Here is a 16,922-nt window from a genome sequence, read left to right as displayed (position 1 = left end):
ATACTCAAAAGATAAGCATACTCATCTATGGTAGGTAACAACTAATAATCAGGGAAAGTGAAGCATTGGTAGACGGGATCGTAGAACTGAACTAGAGTACAAAGAAGACCATCTTCAATATTTGTAGATAGAACAGACAAAAGTTTTCCAAAAGGGTCTCTGAAATCCTTAGGATCATCCATAAAATATGCTAGCTTTCTCAATTCCTTAAGATCAAGACATCTGAAATTATATCTCCGAGTATTCCTTCTTCCAATATCCATGGTCAAAATATTTGCGACATTTGCAAAGGGAATCTCTAAGTTCCTTGAAAATTGAGAAAAATGCTCATGAATGTAATGAGTGCATGATGCAACAATAACAAACGTGATCACACAAGGCACACAAGAAAAGTCCAAAGGTTCAGAGTCACGAGCATGGAGCCAAGGGTAAGACCCAACTCATAAGGTATTACTGAGGGTATAATCACCTTAGAACAAGGTTCTAAAAAAGTTCCCAGAGTCATAATTCCATCTTTTAGACATTACAGGCATAAACGACTACTCGCCAACCAATAATATTCTCAAGAGAAACTCGTCCCAAAAGGCCAAGATGAGTTAAGGGTTCTAAGGTCCTCATCTTCTCGGGTTCCCAAGTCAAAAAAAGTAATGCCAATTATGACTACTCGTAAGACATCAGTAATCCCAAAGGAGCCTCCACTGAGCTGGGGATCTCAAGTCAGCTCATTAAGGATTAACTCCATGTAAGCCAAACAAGACTATACCATCCTCCTATCATAAAAGCACTCAAGTCCGGGTATAGGACTTATCTCACCACACATAGGTCATCAAGCACCCATACAGAACAAATAATAGCAAACAACAATAAACATAATATACACAGATAAGCAGAGATAGGCTAAACCCACTAAGGACTATTCCCCAGCAGAGTCGCCATTTTTCTATAGTGGTAAATTTTTTGAGATTAAGTTATTGATTAACTTAACTCACAAAGCAAGAGTTGTCATCGCACTTTTATTATTTCCAAAGGAAATGGAAAAAGAACGAATAAAAACCAAAGAAGCTTTAAAACGAAACTAATAAAAGTAGAGATAAGGGTTCGGGGGTTGGTTATGCAAAGGGAAGGTACTAGAACCCTAAACATATATAGTACTATATATGAACCTCTTTGAAAATCTGTGTATTTATGCTTAAAAATGGTGTTGTTTGCAAAAGATTTGGGAGATGAGAAGAGAAATGTTTTTTATACTTTTTGTGTTCGCCGATACTTCCTGAGCCTCGTGCCTACATACCAACAAAGCGAAATGGAGGATCAAAACCTCGTAGTTTATGGTAAAAATAACAAAGATGTTTGCTTTGATTCATTTTTAATGAAAATATATTTTGTCATTGTAAGGAGAACACTCAACTAACCATCCACAAGTATGAGAACTTTGCATGACCACAGAGAAGGGTTCCAACTTGGATAAAGATCAACAAGTATGCCATTATCTCTCTTAGGTGAAAGAGAATTATCATCAATATTATGGGGATACGAGAATTACATCTCGACTATGGAAATGGCTCATGCCTAAACTTTGAGAAAAAGTTTTTAAAAGAAAAATTGCACAAAGTTCACAAAATAGTTTGAATGAGTTATGTATTTTTTTAAGTCTTTTGAAACTGGTTTGAATATGATTAATATGTATTAGCATTTATTAAGAATGTCAATGATAGTAATCTCAAGTCCATGAATCAAGAGAACCAAATTCTTTAGGGATTTTTTTCCTTTATTAATGTCTTTAATAGAAAAAGAAGTTAAAATGGACAAAGGAAAAAGAGCATAAACATAAACAAAGGTCCAAGTGGACAAAGAAAAAATAGAATAAGCACAAACAATATGATATGAGATGCTAAAATAAAAGCATAAAGTAAATAGAAAGAAATAGATGGCAAAAATAAAGAGCATAAGATAAATGACATTAAAGTAAAGTTAATGCAATAATATGTTAGTAAGTTGTGTTAGTGATCAAAAATAGAAATACATTTTGTCATTTTTGAGAGAATACTTAACTATTCACCCACAAGTATGAAAATATGAACCTCTACATCACCATGAAAAGGGCTCCAACTTGGATAAAATCAACAAGTATGCCACTAGCTCTCTTAGGTGAAAAGGAAACAATATTTTTCACACAATACCATGAGGAGTAGGAGACTTACAATCTCATTTATGAAAATGTCTTACTTTTCGGGACAAATTTAGCGCTATATTAAGCAATCGTAATTGAACTTATATATCAGTCACAATTATCTGAGGTCGGTCAATAATAATATTTGTATTAAACATGATAGAGAAATGATATGTAAATCATTCTCCTAAAGTTATGCCACAAAAAAGGGATGGATCAAGCACAAAGGCTAGGAGAGTGGTCAATTACATCAATCAATACTTCATGATACTTAGGACAAACTTATGCATCAATACAAAGTACCTTAAATGATCCATGATCAATTAGGAAATAGATTTAAAATGATGAAAGTTCAGCAAGTACCACTCCACACATCATGAACAAGATGGACACAAACCATCTAATTGATCAAGAGAAAAAAAAGGAAGAGAAAAAGATAAAGCAGAAGAAGACAAGAGCAAACAAACCCAAATTGGATCAAAGGATTAATCAAGTCATCATCAAAATCAACCATCCATCTTGGTGGGTTAGGGTTTTCACCTCATCAACACCCAAGACCCATTGAGTTTGATAAGACCTATAATCAAAATAACCAAGATCCAAGGCCAACAGAAATCAACAAAGATCAAACAAGCATAAAATGCAAAAAAATAAAATAAAATGCATCAAATGAATTTTAAAAGGGAAATAAAAGAGAAAATCCATAAAGCCCTTCAAAACACCAAATAAATGGCCAAGAAAATTATGGAAGGATGGAGATAAAATAACAAAAACATAAAATAATTTTTTCTGAAATTATAAATGCATAAAAGTATTTTTAAACCAATCAAAACAAAGAAAAAAAGAGAAAACCCAAGAAAAATAGAAAATCTATAAAATAAAATATGGAAAAATAAAAATCAAATGAAGAAAAATAAAATAAAATTTTAGAAATTATTTGGGATTTTTTGAATAAAAATGAATTTTTTTTATGAATTTTTAAAGAAAATTCAATTTAAAATAAAAAAGAAAAAGAAATAAAAATCAGAAAAGCACGTAGGCGTTGGATCTGGTCTCATTAATTGACATGGCAGATCCAACAACTATCAGGCTAGGGCGCACGATGGAAAATAGCCAGAATAAAACATGGAATCACATTCAAAATGGACCAATCAAAATATTTCAAAATGCCAACATGGATACAACTCAGATGACCAGAAAAAAATCTGGTTGTCTTCTGTGTTGATCCCTCAATAGAGTTTCATCGTTTGGTGAATTAAGAACATGAGACTACCACCAATGTGATCGCCTCATCATCACGAATTCAACCTCATGCTCAAAATTCATTTATCTAAACTGGGCATGGAGAATTTAAGAGAAGTTTCAGAAACAAGCAAGTCAGGAAAAGTGAAATTAAATAATGAACACGATCAATCAACATCAGATAAGTTAGGGGAAAGCATCAGAGAGTGAATGGTTATATTGTGGTAACTTTTTTTAGTTCAAATGATGCTCAAAACTACCTTGTCTAAATGATGATCAGAGGTTGAAGAAGCTTCATCTGGTCAGGGCACTTCAGAAGATCTTAGAGCTTGGGAATTATTGCAAAAGGCTTCAAAGAAGATCGAAGGTGCTAATAGAATCAAGAAATTGGGTTAAAAGAAGCTAGAAACCAAAACACGATAGCTTAATTTTCTGGAAAAGTTTGAGAGTGAAGCAGGGGTTCTTTGGCTCTCCAAAGCTTGAGAATGAAGCAAATATGTTGCTCTATTTATAGGGAAGTAATTGGTGATCTCATACGTGCCAAATGATGTTCAATTCGTGCAAAACGAATTTGCTCATGATGTGAGAAAAGTGTGACCTGCAAAACCATCAAAACTCAGCCAAATATTGCATTTTACAAGTCATTTAACTTCTGGAGACTTGATTAAATATGTTTAGGTCCAAAACGTGTGGTAGATTGACTTGTAATTAAGGATTAGTGAAGTTCAAATTTTTGATCATGGTGATTTCTTCAATTCCAAGTCACCATGTTTAACTCAATGGGGCATCTTGCTCAGGAGGCTTTTTGATCTTATTCTTCTTGCAATTTGTTGACATCATATCAAAGATCACAATGTGCCAAGAAAGGTTGAACTTAGATGCTTAAGCACAAAGTTATGGCATGTTGAAGTTGGCACAAAAATCTGGTAATGCAACTTGAAAAATTCTAAGTCCCAAATAGCTGAAATTGACCTATAATGTGTCAAAGAATTCCATGGTCGTCCAAGCATAATTTGACTGTGATCCTTGAAGCAAACTTGTAGAACGCATCACAAATGATATTGTGCAAAAAGAATAAGCCTCAAATGTTGAAAATTGAAGAAGTGATAATCCTTGAAAGTTGAGAAAAAGTCACTTGAAAATAGGTCAAATTTCACTAAGTCCACAAATGACATATAGTGTCTTCAAACTTTTGATGATCCTTCAAGCATAATTGTCTCTTGTCATGTCAAGATAAATTGTAGAGGATATTGAGAAGAGTCATATGCAAAAAGAAGCATTCAATATATCTATATATATATATATATATATATATATATATATATATATATATATATATATATATATATATATATATATATATATATATATATATATATATATATATTAGAGAGAGAGAGAGAGAGAAATCGTAAAGAATTAGAGTAATCCTGAATTCTAGTGTAACATGAAGATAAGGGGTGTCTCCTTTATGTAGGAAAATATTTAGTTTAAAAATGGAATGATCCATTGGCCAATTAACTCACCTAATTGATTAGGTCATAAGTCTAATTGATTAGGTACCATAAATAATTGATTATTATGGCCAAAAACATAAGATTTTGATATATAGTAGTTATCAATCATTAAGAGATTGTCACAATCGATTATAGATCCAATTAGGCATTATACAATCGATTAGGTTAAAGTTCTAATCGGTTAGAGTTTGATTCCCTTGCAGAATTAATTGTGTTAGTGCCTTATGGGGAAACCCTTGGTGAAGGAAGGAGGGCAAGTGATTAGGTCGAACCTTCATAAATCTCTAGTGCATTCTCTCTATATCTTCTCTCTTTTATTTATGTTGTTTGTGTTATTTCCGCTACGCATATCTCTTCATCTCAATCTTCTTTATTAATTCATCCAACCTTGTTTTTGTGAGATTATCAAAATTAAAATAATTAATTTAAATGATAATTTTTTTATAAATTAGTTTTAATTTTTAATCAACGAATCCCCCCCCCCTCCCAAGTCTTGTGTTTGGAATTACTTGGCTAGCAAGTGGCATTGGAGGTTAATTCGTATTATAAGACTAATCGTCTCAAGAGATAGTATGATGATTTCAAACACTTATCTTTTTAACAGGGGACTTTTTATAAATATACCTCCACATTTTGATGGTGAAAGGTTTGATATATGAAAAGAGAGAATGAACATATTTTTTTTAATTACATTCATTGTGATTTATGAAATTTTGTTTTAGATGAAACAAACATATTTCTCTTCTTTTTTTCATGATATTCTTTATAGAATGAGATGGAGAATACACATTATTGATTTCTTAGTTTTTCTAACAAAATATAATAAAGCAACATTACATTTAAGAATATTACAATTATTAGATTTATTCGTATTGCAGATATTATTGAAATTCTTAGCTTTTCTTTTAGGCTCATAACCTAAACCGACTTTATTATAGGTAGCTCTCTGACTAGATAGAATCGTATCAAAATTTTCTCTACCTTTGGTAAACTTGCTTATGGTTTCTTGTTGGGAATTTAAGAGAGGTTTTCCAAATATTAATCCTCTTAATGAAATAGTCTCGATAAACAGATCTTGACTAAATCATTAATCATAAATCAGACATCAAGTTGAGATTATAAGAATGCCTCTTGAGTCAAGCTTTAACTTTGATCACGAATATGAAAAATATCATTGTCTCTACTTAGTCCAAGCAAGTGCAAATTGAAACGTGGTGATAGTATTTATTTGAGAATACGGTAAAATTAGGATTTAAAAGAAAGAGAACTCTTCTGTTCATAGGGAGCTGCTAAAACTCTAATTCTATCATTTTAGACTTTTCTATAATAAATTCAATTTTATTTATATTTAATCAAACTCTTTTAATTAAATAAAATAAAATTTTAATTTAATTAATTATCAATTCTCATTTATTTAACTAAATCATATTTAATCAAATTATAGTCTATATTTACTAGTTGGCAACGTGATCTCGTTGGTTAACGACTCTCCAATCCAAGAAATTAAGATCTAGAGGGGGCAGAAAGAGGATAACTCCCAATCCAAGAGATTAAGATCTAAAGGGGGCGAGAGAGGGAGACCCATTAGCACTTTTCCTCATAGTGGTCCAAGGCTTTTTTAGGGTTGATCAAGAAGGCCAATGAACTTAATCTTTTCTCGACTTTTTTACCATGCAGTCCCTTTTCTGAAAATTTATTCTCAATCTACCCCAGTCTGGAAAAAAATCTCATAATGCCCTGTTTTTAGAGTATACTCGCCCAATGAATGGACGAGTTCGTGAAGGAATTTTATCGGAAGAAGGGACTCAGCCAATGGATGGTCGAGTGGTTGAAGGAACGATTTTTTTTAATTTAAATACATTTTTGTTATTAATATTAAATACTTTTATAATAATTATATTATTTAAATAATATAAATTATAGTTTTTTTTAATAATTTTTTTATAAATTAAATTGTGTTTTTATAATATAGTTATAATTATATTAATTAAGCATATAAATAATCGTAAGAATTAATATACATTTTATTGAACTACATGAAAAAAATACATTTTATTTGTTATAGTGGTCGCCTGTTCCACATCTTATGCCATTTTTTTTGTGTTTTCCTTTGCCTAACTCTTCAGTTCTTTGTCTTGGGGGAGATGGAGATAAGTTGGAAGACAAATCTTGATGTTGATGTGTTGTATTGGGACGCATATCCATATCGTCGAAATCTTGAATGGAAAAATTAGGGATATCCAGTAGTTGCTCATCTGTGAGATCAAAGTCAGGTAGTGAATGTGTTGGTTGTGTGAAGGTGTTGGGTTGGATGTGTTGAATTGGAGGATAATAGATATCATCAGGGTTGAATGTAGAAATGGGTTGAGAGAATGTAGTGTTAAATGTTTGGGGTTGGGATTGGGGGTTTAAGTCATCAAACTTTGGTTAAGGAATTGGAGTGTATTGTACGGGTGGACGTAGGCTGGTTTGTTGTTGATATTGTTGGTTGTAATAGTAGTTTGTTTGAGGAAATGGAGTGTGGGGATTTTGGTGTTGGGATGAGGTGGCATAAAAGGTGTGTTGTTGTGTGGTTTGGGTGTGATGGTATGTTTGTTGGGCGGATGAAGATGGTTGGGCCCCAAATTAGGATGTGTACATTGGGGGAATGTCATGATGTATGGGTGTGGTAGTTTGTTGGGTTAAACAAGAGACAAGTTGACGGGGATCGTTAAAAAATTGTGTCAGAGCAACGTGCATAAAAGGAATTGCCAAAAACCAATTCATATATTCTCTACCCGACTTAGACTCATCAAGTACTAAGTTCCCTTGTAATACCAAATGTCTTCTTTTTTTTCATTCTTTGACCTCATCTTTGTTCAAATCTTGCCAATGTGTATCCCAAGCTTGGATCATAGTCATGTTATGGTGTTCCCTTAGACATCTTGGCTGAAACGGGATGTGTTGTTCAAATCCAAATTGGAGTTTGACCATATATGTCTGATGTATCTCAATGGTAAAGAAACATATTATATATGTTGTCGCACTCTAGACTCGACAGTCACTATAATTAGGCATTGGGTATTGTAGGTACGACCTCCATATAAACTGTCATAAGTAATATAATTGTTATAATGTAAATAAGAAGTTTAGATAACTTGAAGGTTGTAATGTACGATACTAACATCATTTTCTTCCATGTGTTCAATTGCAACTCGGCACCCACGTAGATGATGACGAGGATTATTTTCGTAATGCATACCTCGTTGGCACCATCTTGTGTTTACAAAAAAAGTATTAATGTTATGTATAATTTATTGTGAGAATAATAAAGTGCATTCAATGAATTTGAGTGCCTTAATGCATACGGGTGTGATGGCACCTCAGTACTAACATGGGTAAACAACGGTATACGTGTGAATGCCCAGACACTGAGTAATACAGCACAACCTCATATGCTCTTCACTCCTTTCTAAGTTGCCATGCACATATGTCTATACAATGTTGCCAAACAAGCAGAACCCCAACTGTATGTGTTACATTTTTCTAGGTCCCCTACTAAAGGTAACTAAGATGAATGTAATAAATTGTGACTCTTATCTGACATCAAGAATATAGAAAATAGTAGTAAAATGTAGACTTTAGCATGAAGAATGTTTTCTGCTACCGTGGGGGGAGAATTATTTTTTAACTCTGTTAACAGAGCTTCTAACCAAACAATTTTCATAGAAACCCCATTTTTATCTGAAGTCGTCGGTTCTATGCCTAAATTCTCCATGTAAACATCATTAGTTACATTAGTTGGGCCATTAAGAGGTTTACCGTTAATTCGGAGACCGAGTAACATACTCACATCCTCCAAAGTAATGGTACATTCACCAATTGGTAAATGAAAAGTATGTGTCTCGGGTCTCCACCTCTCTAACAACACAACAACTAGTTTGGAGTCTATTTTTAAACTTGATATTTTTGCGACTTTAGCAAAACCGACTTGTTCTAAATACGGTAATATAACAACACTTGGTTGAATATGAGTATGGGAATGGACTCGGAACCTAGTGTCTTTCTGAAATGTAATAGAAAATATAATGAATACGTTGATGATAAAAGCTGAATTTATAAAAAAAAACTTAATGAATACGTAGAATATAAAATACTTACATATTCCATAATGTTTGTTGTTGTTCCACGGTGTGATTCTCCCATCCACAACAAAGCCATTTTACAAGTTAGAATATAAATTTGTAGATGAATTCTTAGAGATGAATAGATTTGATGAGTGAGTATTTTGGAATTAGAAGCTCATTTTATAGAGTCTAAAAATAATACTTTGGAGTTTTTTTTATGTTGATGTAACATAGCATTGCATGCATGCAAACCTAGACTTGTAGCATTGCATCCAAGATTTACTGACTGAAGAGACAATGCAATGCAAAATAAAGAGGTCAACCAATGGTTGGTCAAGTTGTATCTACCCTTTTTTGCCTCGTCCAACCATTGGCCGAGTTAAGCCTACACGTGTTATGCCTCGTCCAACCATTGGCCGAGTTAAGCTTGCATGCGTTATGCCCCGTCCAACCATTGGCCGAGTTAAGCCTACATGTTTTATGCCTCGTCCAACCATTGGGCGAGCTAAGCTTTGATGCCTCTCATGCTATGACCGAATTTGGTCTTGTTCCATCCATTGGGAATTGTTTTTTACTATAAAAAGGTATTTAGTAGTATCCTCATTCCACATTCCACCACCACTTCATTCATTTATAACATCTAAATGGATGAGAGAAATTTAGCAGTATCCATTCACTATAACGGAACTATTTTCACAGATATTAATGAGGGATTCTCATTTAGCGATACAAGTATCCATTTATTCAAAATCCACATCAATTCTGATTTCCATCATCTGAAAGATCGAATTGAAAAAAAATTGCAAAGTCGCGTTGAAGAAATTATTTATCGCCATCCATTAATTAATGGTGAAGATGATAGCGTCTTTTACGTAATGACACCTATTGAGAATGACGAACAAGTCAAATCAATGTTTCAGTGTCACATAACATTTTCTCAATTATCCACCATTGAGATATATGTTCGTCTATTTGAACATCTTGAAACATATCCGACTCAATCCATACAATCACACCAGTACGGAATGAGTCAAACCACTGACGACGAACCGACTCAAAATAATGAGCCTTTCATACCGAATGAAGAGGTTGGCGGAGACAGTGAGGATGATCAAGAAGAGGTCCGCTTTGAAGATCTATTTGGTACTAGCAATGACGATGGCAATGAAGACCTCATCGACACACCTATCATAGTAGTAAGAGCTCAACCAATTAATTTGTATGATCCACCTATTCACATGCAAAATATAAGTTTGGATGATGCTCAAACTCTCTATTTTTGGAAGTTTCACACCAAACCACGATGATGACGACATAGAAGAGGGCATGGAGTTTGAAAACAAGAAAACATGTGTTGTCGCATTGCAACATTGGCATATAAAACGTAGTCTTGATTATTCAATGACTAAATCTAATATGTACGATACGTCATCAAGTGTAAGAATTCTGCATCCAAATTCAAATGCAGGGTTTCTTTGTGTAAGGGGAACTCAAAGTGGAAGATTGGTAAGCTTGGTGGGCCTCACACATGCACAACCACTTCTATGTCACAAGACTATAGAAAATTCAATTCAGAAATGATTAGTAAGAGCATAATGGAGCTTGTTAATCGCGACGCTTCTCTTAAGGTGAAGGTGATCATCACTCATGTTGCAGAAAAATACAGGTACATAATATCGTACAAAAAGGCATGGATTGCAAAGTGTAAGGCAATAGAATCGATATATGGAAATTGGGAGACATCTTACAATGACCTTCTGCAATGGATGCTGGTAATGAAAACATATATTCCAGGTACTATTATAGAATTGCAAACTTTACCTATGATTTCATACGATGAAACACAATTGGGTGACAAGAGGATCTTCCATCGTCTCTTTTGGGCTTTTCGGCCATGTATACGTGGTTTCGCCTATTGTAAACCTATTGTGTAGGTTGACAGAACATGGTTGTATGGCAAGTATAGAGGGACTCTGTTGATGGTTGTGACACAAGATGGGAACGGGAACATTTTCTCAATAGCTTTCGCATTAGTTGAAGGTGATACAAAGGATGCTTGGAGTTTCTTTCTTGGGAATTTGAGAATACACGTTACTCCACAAGCAAATTTGTGTCTTATATCAGACAGACATGAATCGATAAATAGTGCATATAACAATCCTGAAAATGGATGGCAATATCCTCCATCTTCACACGTCTATTGCATTAGACACGTTGCACAAAACTTCATGCGTGAGATTAAAGACAAGGAACTATGCAAAAAAGTTGTTAACATGGGTTATGCGTTGACAGAGGCGACATTTAACTACTATCGCGGGGAAATCTGGAGAATAAACAATGACACTTTATCATGGATAGACAACATCCCTCGAGAGAAGTGGGCAATGGCATATGACGGAGGGCAACGCTGGGGTCACATGACAACTAATCTAGAAGAAGCAGTGAACTTGGTACTCAAAGAAACCCAAAACCTTCCAATCACTGCATTGGTCCAATCTACGTACTATCGGTTAGGATCACTCTTTGGTAAAAAAAGGCCATCAGTGGACAAAAATGTTGGCCTCTGGCCAAGTTTTCACTGATAATTGCAACAAGGGGATGGCTGAAGAAGTGAGTAAAATTAACACACATAATGTCATGCAATTTGATCGCGGGAGATTCTGTTTCATGATCCATAAAAAGATTAATCAGAATGATCGTCGACCAACCGGTACTTTCAGCTTTGATCTTAGGAAACAACACTGCGATTATGGGAAATTTCAAGCATTTCACTTACCTTGCTCCCATGTAATCGCAGCATGTTCGAGTATACGTCAGGACTATTCCATTCACATATCAGACGTGTTCAAAATTCTTAACGTATTCAAGGTCTACAATGAGAGTTTCATAGGAGTTTCCCATGAGGAGAACTGACCACGATATGAAGGATTTACTCTTTGTCACGACAACTCTATGAGAATGAGGAAGAAAGGGCACCTAACCAGCATTCGGATTAGAACCGAAATGGACAACGTTGAAAAGGAAAAGAGAAGGTGTGGGATTTGTCGCAAAATATGACACATGTGTAGGAAATGTCCAAATGTTGCAAGACCCTCTAGATGATTATGTTTTTTTTTATTATCAACCTTTAAGCATGTATTATGTTATCAACCCTTATGTATTTCTAATCTCTTTTGAAAACAAACATTATGGAATATATTTAATATTAAAGACTTTTGATTACAAAGTACAATCACAACAACTTAAATTCATAGAGCTTATTAACTAACTAATCAACAACAACCAACATAAGTGGACTTTCAACTCCTATGTTAACTTCACCATTATATGCTAAAAACATACACTAAACATCTAAATCATTTTCTATACGATCCAAGTAATACATATACGTACCCGCAGGGCTTACATCAGTCAACGTTATGTATGGACAGCGATATTCTACTTTTCTCACCTTCATACGACGCTCACCCAATTGTCGAAAACCAATGTGGATGATTGCAATCAGTGTTTTGAAATTTCATTGCGGATCTAGGCGGACACTGATTTTTTCGTCTTGCTCATAAAACACAAAACCCCAAACAGACATTCTTATAAAAACAATTTGTTATGTGATCTGAATTACATTTCTGCAATTCAAGCTATTTATAGAAAATTAAGACGTAAATACTCGGTCATTCATTGACCGAGACTCTATTATCAGTGGCATTCCTCGGTCAACAAATGTCATGGGTGATAAAATTACTATTTAAATGTAATAGTAATTAATTAAAACTTTTAAAATAAAAAAATAATAATAAAAGTATGTTCTTCAACCACTCGGTCATCCATTGGCCGAGTTCTAACACTCCAAAAATCCACATCATTGACTCCTCCAACCATTGACCAAGTTCCTTCATTCGTAAAATAGTCTTCACGAACTCATCCATTCATTGGGCGAGTGTCCACTAGAAATAAGGCATTCTTGGGGGAAAATTCAGACTAGAATAGATTGTTGCATGGTAAAAAAAATATTAAAAAAGTCTCTTTTCTCAGCTTTCAAAATTAACTCCTCTAATTTGAAGATGGCCTTTTGAGGATTGATCAAGAGGACCAATGAGATAAATCTTTTATCAGGTTTCTAAGTTAGCTGCTCTAATTTTACGCCGATGGTGCCTTAATCTTGGGAGATCCCTCAGTTGACAATCTTTGGACTATTAAAGTAGTTCAGAGGAGGTTTGGGTTAGCTTCGAGTCTTCGGGTTAACTTCCATAAGAATAGGGAAAATTTTACCCTATACCCCTACAATTGTACCCATACCCCTACATTTAATTTTTTTTTACCAAAATACCCTCATATAAATAGGGTATATTTTCCTTTCAAATTTTTTTTACCATTTTCGCTGAAGACTTCCGGAGAAGACAAATATTTGGCGTTTTTGCATTGTATACCGGAACACTTAAGAGTAAGTCTTCCGGTTCATTAATTCTATACCGGAACACTTCTCTAAAGAGTTCCGGTTTGTTGTCTTTAAGGGACACTGAACCGGAAGTCTTTTAGAAAGTCTTTCGGTTTGTATAGTTGTATACCGGAACACTTTCTTAAAGACTTCCGGTTTGGATGATGTATACCGGAACTCTTTAAGAAAGTGTTCCGGAAGGCTTTTTGTGTTTTTTACTAACTGGAACTCTTCTTTGGAGTGTTCCGGTACGTAATTTTTTTTTTTTTAATTTTAATTATTTTTTTAAACATTATTTTTGCAGTGGTTCGAAGAAGAGGTGCAGATGGCCGGATTCCAGTCCGCACGTTAGACCGGGGTGCATCTTCATCTGCAGCTGCAGCTGAGCCGACTGGATATCCAAGAGGGTCGTACGATATGTCTCTTTTGGTGAAGTATGAGCATCATGTTGCTCGACATATATGGTTCGGTGAGGTAAGTAAACGGGCTATATTTGAAAATGAATAATAGTTGAATATTTTATAATTTGTTTTCTAATATGTGTTTTAATTGTTTTTAGGAAAGAGGACCAAAGAAAGAGTTGAAGGTTGTCGGACATGGACTGAAGTTGACTTCTAGGGTTCCATTGGCTCTTCCACCACAGATGGAGAGTTGGGTATCTAGATCCGGTTTAGCTTCACTGCAGAGAACCAGTCTGAACAAGATAGACACAAATCTTGTCTCTGCATTTGTGGAAAGATGGCATCTAGAGACATCTTCATTTCACATGCCGTTTGGTGAAATGAGCATTACTTTAGATGATGTCGCATGTCTACTTCACTTGCCCATTAGGGGTATCTTTTGGAGTCCTCAGGATGTGACTGAAGAGCTAGCTGTTGAACTTGCTGTTGACTACCTAGGAGTGTCACAGGGTCAGGCACAGTCACATGTTCGGAGCTGCAGGGGGTCGTATTACAAGTTGGAGTGGTTATATGATTTATTCGTACATCATAGGGCTGCTTCCAGCTGGGCATATGCGACTAGAGCATATATATTGATGTTGGTGGGTTCCACCATATTTGTTGATAAGACCTTTACACTTGTAGAGGCACGATACCTCCTCCTGTTTAGGGACTTGGATGGATGTTCAGGATATAGTTGGGGAGCAGCTGCACTAGTTACCCTCTACCGATATCTTGGAGATGCCTCCATGTACAGTTGCAAACAGCTCGGTGGATATCCTACTCTCCTACAGGTATATAATTTAATTTTGTTAATTAAGTGTTGGATTCATTTTATAAAATATTGTAACTTAATTTGTTTTATTTATTATGTTTTTATTTTGTAACAGTGTTGGATTCACGAGTATTTTCCAACTGTTGGAAAAAGAGGGGAGAATTGGAATCCTGCTGAAAACTGTGGTCTTCCCCGAGCGATGAGATGGTCGTATAGACAGGGAGTCCTGAAGGTCGATGATTTACGACCTATTTTGGACGAGCTGACACCTACCGACGTCATCTGGCGACCATTTGAGGATCATAGAGCATGGCGTGTATTTGATGAGATATGTCTTTACAGGGGCTGTTTGAAGTGGGGTGAAACAGTTGTTCCATACTTGCCTGATAAATGTTTACGTCAGTTCGGGTATAGGTAGTATGTTCCATCCCCACCTCTGGATTGTATGATGGCGACGGATATTGATGTTGATTGGATCAGTTACCATCAGAGTGTTGTCGCTGTGATCGGTTCATCTACCGTGGCCACCACTCCATCTGAGGTAGAAGACGGTTATCTGGAGTGGTATTATCGTGTTTCCCATCCACGGTTGGTCCCTCCCCATCGTGACGCTCCTAGAGAGGTACCTGTTCCTGTATATGACGTCGGGCCATCTGATCCTGATTGGGCTCGTGTATCTACATTGATTCGTCGCTATTTGAGACAGGTTAATGCTGAAGAGGAAGATCCACAGTTTTCTGATTTATTTGAAGCTTTGCATATTTCTCGTTCACATTGATTATATGTATTAAGCTTTGAATATAATAGACATAATAATATAGATTTCATGTTTTGATTACATATTTATGTTTTGATTACATAATCATGCTAATACAGGTGTAAGTAATTGCCAATGTTGCATACGTCCTGCAAATCCTAGCATCCAAGTAGTTGCTATATGAGAACGAAATTTCTTCCAATCTAATGTGACCGGTGGCAATGGAAACCCCTCTTTCATGTTAACCTGATAAAGTAAAATAATTAAAAGATTAAGTCATATAACATAAAATATTAACTGAAATAATTAAAATATTTAGACATATAAATACGTACCTGAACCCAATGATTCTGGTTAACAAAACCAATGCAATAAATAGAGACATTTGGTGAATGTGAACTTGTCATCGGAAAGAAAGTGATGCACGGATTGCCTAAACAGACAAGTACAATATTATAGCGATTCGCTATCAAGTAACCCATATCTGGTAGACTCATCCATTTTTCAGGTGGCTGTGAACCAAACGATTATATCATCAAAGATTCTCTCACAACTGACAACCGATTAGAAAATAACTTGTCATACAAAGTTGACCTATCCTTGTCTATTATTTCCAACCCCAACTCTCTGCGAACCATTGGCCAACCATCCTCACCATATCCATGCAATGATGCAATGACTCTAAATCCACAATTACCATCTGATTCAACATTAACTACATCTTCAATGTATGACCTAATATGATTAGGAAATTGAACAATGAATTATGGTTGCTTCTTTGATAATTTGATCTTCTTCGAAGTCTGTGATGGTTGAGATTGCCTTTGTGAAGATTGAGATGCCTTATCAATATACTCATGATACGAAGGGTCCCTATAAACATCATAATCTGCTGGTTTTTTCCCTTTCTTCTTCACTCCTCCTTTGGTTTTTATTTTCTCAGGTGGTGGACACAATGTTGTCATTGTTGCGTATGCTAGTTCACATACCCTACTCCCTAATGCCCTTTTCCCAATAACATCTAATGACCTAAATCGTCTCCACAACTCATCCATTGCAGCCGTCATATCCACCTCTGATCCATCATCTTCACCTATCTCTAACTCAACTTCCATAGTTAGTTTCCTCCAATGAACATGAACAGCATCAATGGGTATCGGTATACCACCTACTCTGTATCTTCCTAACTCACAAGCACAAGGTAACCCATAAGATGTTCTAAGAGTACAACCACATATTTTCCTGTGAGTTTCAACATAATCAACTCTCAATAACTCTTCAGCAATACGTCTCAAAGCAGCTCGAGATACGGAACCACGCAAATAACCATAAAAGGGACTTACGTGCGCGTTCTCAACTTCGTAAAAACTCTTTTGAAATGAAGCTCTAATGTTTCCCAGTTGTAACCTCAAGTTGTTATTCATGGCTTCCCAACATTTGACCATGTCACCTATACTGTTTCCTAACATCTGCTTTAACT

At 35.3% G+C, this 16,922-nt stretch overlaps 1 protein-coding gene across 1 annotated transcript; it reads left to right on the top strand.

Annotated features, from left to right (window-relative positions):
- Positions 1-10,630: 10,630 nt before the first annotated feature.
- LOC127080913 (uncharacterized) lies at positions 10,631-11,617 on the top strand. The gene is made up of 2 exons (XM_051021205.1): positions 10,631-10,807; positions 10,970-11,617. The coding sequence occupies exons 1-2, from the start codon at positions 10,631-10,633 to the stop codon at positions 11,615-11,617; spliced, it is 825 nt and encodes a 274-aa protein (XP_050877162.1).
- Positions 11,618-16,922: the final 5,305 nt, after the last annotated feature.

The sequence above is a fragment of the Lathyrus oleraceus genome, chromosome 5, assembly GCF_024323335.1.
Source record: "Lathyrus oleraceus cultivar Zhongwan6 chromosome 5, CAAS_Psat_ZW6_1.0, whole genome shotgun sequence".
In the NCBI taxonomy this organism is placed as follows: Eukaryota; Viridiplantae; Streptophyta; class Magnoliopsida; order Fabales; family Fabaceae; genus Lathyrus; species Lathyrus oleraceus.
Note: the sequence above shows the minus strand (reverse complement) of the source record. Positions and strands in the feature narration are given on the sequence as shown.